This window comes from Octopus bimaculoides, chromosome 30 (genome assembly GCF_046866305.1).
Source record: "Octopus bimaculoides isolate indiv1 chromosome 30, ASM4686630v1, whole genome shotgun sequence".
Taxonomy (NCBI): domain Eukaryota; kingdom Metazoa; phylum Mollusca; class Cephalopoda; order Octopoda; family Octopodidae; genus Octopus; species Octopus bimaculoides.
This window is the reverse complement of record NC_142957.1, coordinates 9,025,952-9,034,436: the sequence shown is the minus strand read 5'-3', so window position 1 is coordinate 9,034,436 and position 8,485 is coordinate 9,025,952. Positions and strand designations below refer to the sequence as shown.

Genomic DNA, 8,485 nt, shown 5'->3' with positions numbered 1-8,485 from the left:
CGCTAAGCATTTTGCCCGGCGTGCTAACGTTTCTGCCAGCTCGCCACCCTCATAGGAATTGATAATATTAAAAAACAAAATTATAATCATATAATAAATTTTCTCAAATGCTAAAGGGATTTTGATGATGTGTGTGTGAAAATATTACACTTTTTCCCTTGTTAATCTCATTGTTACTTCCATGTTTTCTTGTAGGCCTGTTATGGTATACAAGCAATACCTGAAGGCAGTTGGCTATGTAGACCTTGTTCCCTAGGGGTCAAACCTGTCTGTATTCTGTGTCCAAATACAAACGGAGCTATGAAGAGTACTCGGTAAGTAGTAGTAGTAGTAATAAGTAGTGGTGGTGCTACTGATGTTTCTGGTTTGAAGAATTCTGTGTGTGTCTGTGCTTCTCAGTCAAGATGTTTTGTGTGTGTGTGTGGCTGAAAAAGCCTCGGGTCCAGCTCAGAGCTTTGTGTGCCCTGTGTCTACCTCCAAAGAGCTTTGTACCTGTATGTCTGAGTCAGATACATGTGCGAGGCTCTTGGAACCAAAGAGCGTTGTACGTGAGCTTCTGGGTCAGAGGGTATGTGTGTGGTTCAGATGGCTTTGTAAGTGCTATACATGTTATACGTGTTTCTGGTGATGGTTCCACATAAAAAGCACTGGTGATGTGTGTGTGTGTGTGTGTGTGAGTGTCTCAACAAATTGTTTCTGGTTCATATTATTTGTGTATATTTCTCTGATTTAACCCTTTTTGATCCCAACCAACCTGGGACGACTCCTGGTTCTATGACTACAAACTTCCTCTTTTAAAACGATCAAAATTAAAACCTTCCATAAGAATTTCATGTTAATTTATGTTCCAAACACAATTTATGTTAATTTATGTTCCAAACATAATTTATGTCAATTTATGTTCCAAACATAATTTATGTTAATTTATGTTCCAAACATAATTTATGTTAATTTATGTTCCAAACATAATTTATGTCAATTTATGTTCCAAACATAATTTATGTTAATAATAACAAAGATATACTAAATTCCTTGTTTTTATTAGAATTAATTAAAATAAAGGCTATTTCAGCAGAAATATTGGTTTCAAATTTCAGCACAAGGCCGGCAAGTTGTGGCGGGGGGGGGGGGGGGTGAATAAGTTAACATCAACCTTGGTTTAATGTTGAAGCATTTTGCCTGGTGTGCTAACACTTCTGCCAGGTTGCCCCCTTGAAATTTTCAACAGAAATATTTGTAAACAATTATGTGAACTTTTTTTATACTATTTTTAAAATGAATTCAGAAAAAAGGCCTTGTATTTCAACAGAACTAGCGTAGTCATATGATTTAGCTTCTAGATCTTGCCATCATGTTTGTCTTAACCCTTTTTATATCAACCCACCCGAGACCACCACCACCACCACCATCATCGCTTAACATCTGTCTTCCATGCTAGCATGGGTCGGACAATTTGACAGGAGCTGGCCAGGTAGAAGACTACACCAGGATACTGTGTCTGTTTCGGCAGGGTTTTTATAGCCAGATGCTTTTTACGTGGCAACAGCCCCTACACTAATGTAAATTAAAACCTTCAAATTTCAAGCTTAAAAATAGACAGTTACTTTATGAAATTCTTCAATACTTTCCCAACTAATTGAAACAATTTCAGTAGAAATTTAGTAACCAAAAGGTTATAGAACTTTGTGCATGATTCCAAGAACTTTTGTATGTCATGTGTAATATTGTCCTTGTCTTTATGAATTTCTTCAGAAGTGGTACTAAATGGGCACATGTAAGCTGTTCTCTGTGGATACCGGAGGTTAGCATTGGCTGCGTTGAACGAATGGAACCAATAACTAAAATATCACAGATTCCGGTAATTAAAGTCCCTTTATTTATTTGTGTTTGTTTTTATATATATCTTTTACTGGCCACAGCTACAATTTTGGTTTTACTTGACTCAATAGGTCTTCTCAAGCACAGCATATATATATATCATCAATAACTTATATATCCAAAAAAGCAACACACATATATAGGCACACACATACACAGGCCACTGTCATTTTTCCCATTTACCAGGTCTATAGTACATCCGTCTATCTATATATTTCATCGACACAATACATGTTCTTATGTGTTACTAGTAGTTTCATATGCTGAGAAATACTGCAAACATATTCATCAGGCACAAACCAGATATCATAATGCTATGATATATGGTTTGTGCTTGATGAATACATTTGAGATATTGCTCAACATATGAAACTTAGTAGCACCTAAAAACATGTATTGTGTCTATTAAATAATATTTAATATCTCCCCAGATAGAGTACGTTTTTTGTTGATCTTACCATTGTGGAACAGTACATTATATATACAGGGTGTCCACAAAGTCTGGGTACATGGGGATTAACACATACTTTAAGAAATTATTATTTCTTATATTTAATTATTTATGTTATGATATTATTTACTCCATGTACCCAGACTTTGTGGACACTCTGTATATATATATATATATATATATATATATATATATATATATATATATATATATATATATATTTAAAAATTTAAGGAATGGAGAAAACACATGTTATGATTGCATACTTTATTCCTACATATGTTTCAAAGGATTACAACCTGTGTGATCCATAGGGATCTGTGATATTAAAATTGTAACCTTCTCTTCAGCGAATGCATGGGAATCATCTTAAACGTTAGACATTATGACCGAGATGATTCCCATGCATTCCCTGAAGAGAAGGTTACAATTTTAATATCACAGATCCCTATGGATCACACAGGTTGTAATCCTTTGAAACATATGTAGGAATAAAGTATGCAATTATAACATGCGTTTTCTCCATTCCTAAAATTTTTAAATATACTCAAATACCCAAAATTTCAAGGAGTTCCTGCCTTAAAAACAGGAACTAAACCACAGTTATTTTGTGTTCTTTGCTACATTGGTTTCTATTAACCCATTTATTCTATCCGAAGAATTTTTATTCATTAAGATAGAAGAAATACATATAATCATATATATATATATATATATCATTTTTTTTAGGAATGGTGATACTGATAGTATAGCTATGAATGATGAAATAATAGCATGTAATTATTAGGTTAGAGAGAGAGAGAGATACACGCACATGCTTTTATATAAGAATTTTTTTTTTATTTTTAATATTTCTTTCTCTCTGTTGCAGCCAAGTCGTTGGGCATTAGTGTGTTGTCTATGCAAGGAGCGCGTTGGAGCATGCATTCAGTGCTCGGTGAAAACCTGCAAGACAGCCTTCCATGTTACATGTGCTTTCAACAACAACCTGGAGATGCGAACGATACTGGATGAATCTGATGTGGAGAGTGGAGTAAAATTAAAGGTATGTACAACTGGACATATTCCTTTCTCTTCTCTTGTTGCATTACCAGCTAATCTCTGTCCCTCTCCGAGCTTATTAACCTGTATAAGTTAGTTTCAATGGTAGACATCCTCTACATATTGTAGGGTAAGTGTAAGAGGCCAGATCTTGACAGTTTGGGCCAAATACGACTAGTTTAATTGCTAATGGGTTAATTATATTTCTGCTAGATCAAGACTTAACCTGGTGTACACAACAAGAAAGACAACATTAGATAATGTAGTTCAAAGTACACTATGTGTGGAGGTGCAATGGCCCAGTGGTTAGGGCAGCGGACTCGCGGTCATAGGATCGCGGTTTCGATTCCCAGACCGGGCGTTGTGGGTGTTTATTGAGCGAAAACACTTAAAGCTCCACGAGGCTCCGGCAGGGGTATGGTGGCGAACCCTGCTGTACTCTTCCACCACAGCTTTCTCTCACTCTTACTTCCTGTTTCTGTTGTGCCTGTAATTCAAAGGGCCAGCCTTGTCACACTGTGTCACGCTGAATATCCCCCGAGAACTACGTTAAGGGTACACGTGTTTGTGGAGTGCTCTGCCACTTGCATGTTAATTCCACGAGCAGGCTGTTCCGTTGATCGGATCAACTGGAACCCTTGACGTCGTAAGCGACGGAGTGCCAACAACAACAAAGGTACACTATGGCTGGAACACCTTTAAATTTAGCATTCAGATTATTCTATCCAAATGCGATGCTTAATTATCTATAGAGTAAGTGTGAGAGGTTAAATCTAGCCTTGTTTTGAATTAATCATGCATTATTAATCGACCCCAGGACTTATTCTTTGTAAGCCTAGTACTTATTCTATCGGTTTCTTTTTGCTGAACCGGGGACATAAACACACCAGCATCGGTTGTCAAGCAATGTTGGGGGGGACAAACACAGATACACAAACATACACACACACACACACATCACATATATATATATATACGACGGGCTTCTTTCAGTTTCCATCTACCAAATCCACTCACAAGGCTTTGGTCGGCCCGAGGCTACAGTAGAAGACACTTGCCCCAAGGTGCCACGCAGTGGGACTGAACCCAGAACCATGTGGTTGGTAAGCAAGCTACTTACCACACAGCCACTCCTATGCCTGCTGGAGAGAACAGGTCTTCTTGAGTACAGCAATGATACGATTGCTTATTTTTTTAGAACGACATTGTAGGGTAGGCACGAGAAGCCAGATCTGGTCAGTTTTGAACGTAAAGCAAGGTAAAATATTTTGTCCTGAATATGACTGATTTTAAAGGCCAAAAGAGCTAAAAAATACCAAGCTCGGCCCTAAATACACTTCCTTATGTATGTCACACTATATTTTTCTCTCTTTTTCTTTTGCTCCAGGCTTATTGTCCTAAACACAGTAAAAAACGTGAACGCAGCCAAGCCGATTCCGAGTTGGAATCTCCCAGAAAAGAGATTGTAAACAGTCGTAAGGAACTCTCTGTAGAAGAGAAAGCCAATATGCGGGCTTCAAGGTAATTTTTTTTTTTTTTTAACTCCTGCTTATTTCAGTCATTAGACTATGGCCATGCTGGGGCATCCCCTTGAAGGTTGAGTGGAACAAACTGACCCCAGCACTTTTTAAAAATTTTTTTGAGTCTGGTATTTATTCTGTTAGTCTCTGTTTACCAAACTGCTAGTCCCTTTTTACCAAACTGGCACTTGTGCCAGTGGCATGCGAACAAAACATTCGAGCGAGGTCGTTGCCAGCACCGCTGGACTGACTCCTCTGCAGGTTGCACGTAGAAACACCATTTGAGCGTGGCCGTTGCCAGTACCGCCAGGCTGGCCTGGTCCTCTTGCTGGTGGCACGTAAAAGCACCCACTACACTCTCGGAGTGGTTGGCATTAGGAAGGGCATCCAGCATCGGTTGTCAAGCGATGTTGGGGGGACAAACACACACACACACATACATATATATACATATACATATATACGACGGGCTTCTTTCAGTTTCCGTCTACCAGATCCACTCTCAAGGCTTTGGTCAGCCTGAGGTTATAGCAGAAGACACTTGCCCAAGGTGCCACGCAGTGGGACTGAACCCGGAACCATGTGGTTCGTAAGCAAGCTACTTACCACACAGCCACTCCTGTGCCTATACTCAGACATTCACTTATTATTATTATTATTATTATTATTATTCAGTAGTTTTATTTTTATAACGTGCTTTCACTTCACTACCGAGCGCAGCTCTGTGTGCCTTGGGTATGTGCTGTGGTTTGCTGTGGTGCTCTTATGGTTACTGTATTGAAAGGGTTTTGCGTAGGATGTGTGTAGTGCCCAGTAATTGCAATTTTCTCTATGTTATATATATTTGTAAGTCCTGGTATTTTTGTTATGTATTTGTCTGAATATTTTTTTTATTATACCTAAGGCACCTACTATGATAGGAATCGTTTCTGTTTTTAGATTCCACATTCGAGTTACCTCTATTTCCAGGTCTTTGTATTTTGAAAGTTTTTCCATTTCTTTTAGGGAAACGTTGTCATCTGCTGGTATTGATACATCAATTAGAAAGCATTTTTTTCCTTCATGATCTTTGACAACTATATCTGGTCTATTTGCCTTATTATTATTATTATTATTATTATTATTCAGTAGTCTTATTTTTATAACGTGCTTTCACTTCACTACCGAGCGCAGCTCTGTGCGCCTTGGGTATGTGCTGTGGTTTGCTGTGATGCTCTTATGGTTACTGTATTGAAAGGGTTTTGCGTAGGATGTGTGTAGTGCCCAGTAATTGCAATTTTCTCTATGTTATATATATTTGTAAGTCCTGGTATTTTTGTTATGTATTTGTCTGAATATTTTTTTTATTATACCTAAGGCACCTACTATGATAGGAATCGTTTCTGTTTTTAGATTCCACATTCGAGTTATCTCTATTTCCAGGTCTTTGTATTTTGAAAGTTTTTCCATTTCTTTTAGGGGAAACGTTGTCATCTGCTGGTATTGATACATCAATTAGAATGCATTTATTATTATTATCATCATCATTATTTTTCTTTTTTTCTTTTTTTTTTGTAGACTAACTCAGCTTGACGAGGAGTTCTACACTCTGGTCAGTGTGCGGGAGGTCTCTACAAAGTTCAACATCGACTACGATGTTGTCGATTTGGTTTATGTCTACTGGAAGTTGAAGCGAAAGGTACGTCATTGGAGATTGTTCCTGTTTGTTATCATTTCCCCAAATCAACCCTGTCGTCACAGACCTATTTAGTAATAGATATCTATAGAGACCTATGATAAAAGATGCTCCGACGATGACCATCCTGTCTTTTATTCAGGCGTAGTGTATCTAGGACTACATTATCTAATGTGTCCTTCCTTATTGTTGTTGTTTAGCCCCAGGTCAGTCCTGATCCAGCAGACCTATGATCAAAGATGTTCCGGCTGTGACCATCCTGTCTTTTGTTCAAACATAGTGTATCTAGGAATACGTTATCTAATGTGTCCTGCTATTGTTCTTTAGCCCCAGGTTAGTCCTGATCAGCCGTCTTATGATCAGAGATGTTCTGACGGTGGCAATTCTGTCTTTTATTCAGACACAATGTATCTAGGACTACATCATCTAATGTGTCCTTCTGTTTAACTCAGGGTCAGTCCTGGTCTTGCAGATCTATGATAAAAGATACTTCGATGTTGACTATCCTGTCTTTTATTCAGACACAATGTATCTAGGACTACATTATCTAATGTGTCCTCCCTTGTTAATTCATGGAACAGTCTTAATCCAACAGGCCTGTGATCAGAGCTGTTCTCCACCCATTGTTTGCATGCATGTATGTATGCATATGTATATATATGGATGTCTAGATATGTGTATGTATATATATACTCTATATATATATGTGTGTGTATATAAATAGTATATGTGTGTGCATATATATAGTATATATATATATATATATATATATATATATATATATATATATATATATATATAGGAGTGTTGTAGTTTACTTGAAGCATTGTTACGGCAACAAGAGTTCTATTTGATCCAATCAAGAGAACAGCCTGCTCATGAAATTAATGTGCAAGTGGCTGAGCATTCCACAGACGTGTAGTGCGACGAGGCTGGCCTCTTTGTATTACAGGTACACCTCAGTTTTGCCAGCTGTGAGTGCACTGGATCAATGCGAAATTAAATGCCTTGCTCGAGACATGGCTTTCCCCCTTTCCCAAGAAAGAGAAAGGCAAAAGGGGCCGATACAGCTTGGCACCTGTGACGTCGCAACTCATTTCTACAGCTGAGTGAACTTGGAGGAACATGAAATAAAGTGTCTTGCTTAAGAGGGGGAATTACACAAGAGTAGTGAGCAGAAGAGAGGGGGGCTGAGAGTGAAGAGTTGAGAGAGTGTCAAAGGTACTCTCTCTCTCTCTCTCTCTCACACACACACACACATACACATTCTCATGTAATGTCTCTTTGTTCCAGGCCAATTATGACCGTCCCCTATTGACACCTAAGCGAGATGAGGCAAGTCTCCTGGAGAGACAACAAGAAGATAGTCTTGCAGCTCGCATGAAGATGTTTGTCCATCTACGCCAGGATCTTGAAAGGGTAAGCATTGTCTTTAGATTATTTAAGTCAGATGAATTGACCCCAGGCGTTTGTTTTCTTTTATAAAGCTCGGTACTTTTTTCTATTGATTTCTTGACAAATCGCTAAGTTACAGGGATGTAAACAGGCCAACACTTGTTGTCACGTGGTGGTGGGACACAAAGTCAAATAAGCAAATACAATCATTCATCAACAGGTGCTTGCATAGTATAGGGCTTTCCTATAAGTAGGTTATCTCCCTTGGCTAGGCGGCGCTCCATGTAGATAATTAAACTTCCGGAGGCTAACCCACGCCATTGTTATTGTTTTACGTCTTATCATGGATGTAAAGCAGCTTGATGATTCAGCTATCGAAGTACTTACTGTGCCTGAGTTAAAGAAATATTTAAGATTATATGGACAGTATGTTACTGGAAGAAAGGCGGACTTGATTGAAAGGTATAAAAATTCTGTCGATATGTCAACAAAGTAAATTCATCGGACGATAAGTCTGAAGTATCG

At 38.2% G+C, this 8,485-nt stretch overlaps 1 protein-coding gene across 7 annotated transcripts in view; it reads left to right on the top strand.

The window, feature by feature from the left end:
* Window positions 1-8,485, top strand: part of LOC106884180 (uncharacterized) — a 48,433-nt gene that overhangs the window by 20,345 nt on the left and 19,603 nt on the right. For all 7 annotated transcript variants that reach the window (XR_016239132.1, XR_016239133.1, XM_089345925.1 and 4 more), the window contains exons 11-16: window positions 196-314; window positions 1,753-1,858; window positions 3,201-3,374; window positions 4,758-4,891; window positions 6,448-6,568; window positions 7,859-7,984. Coding sequence is in view for 5 of the 7 variants with exons in the window: in XM_089345925.1 (XP_089202051.1) it covers window positions 196-314; window positions 1,753-1,858; window positions 3,201-3,374; window positions 4,758-4,891; window positions 6,448-6,568; window positions 7,859-7,984 (780 nt within the window). In the remaining 2 variants the exon portion in view is untranslated. The remainder of the gene's footprint in view (window positions 1-195; window positions 315-1,752; window positions 1,859-3,200; window positions 3,375-4,757; window positions 4,892-6,447; window positions 6,569-7,858; window positions 7,985-8,485) is intronic.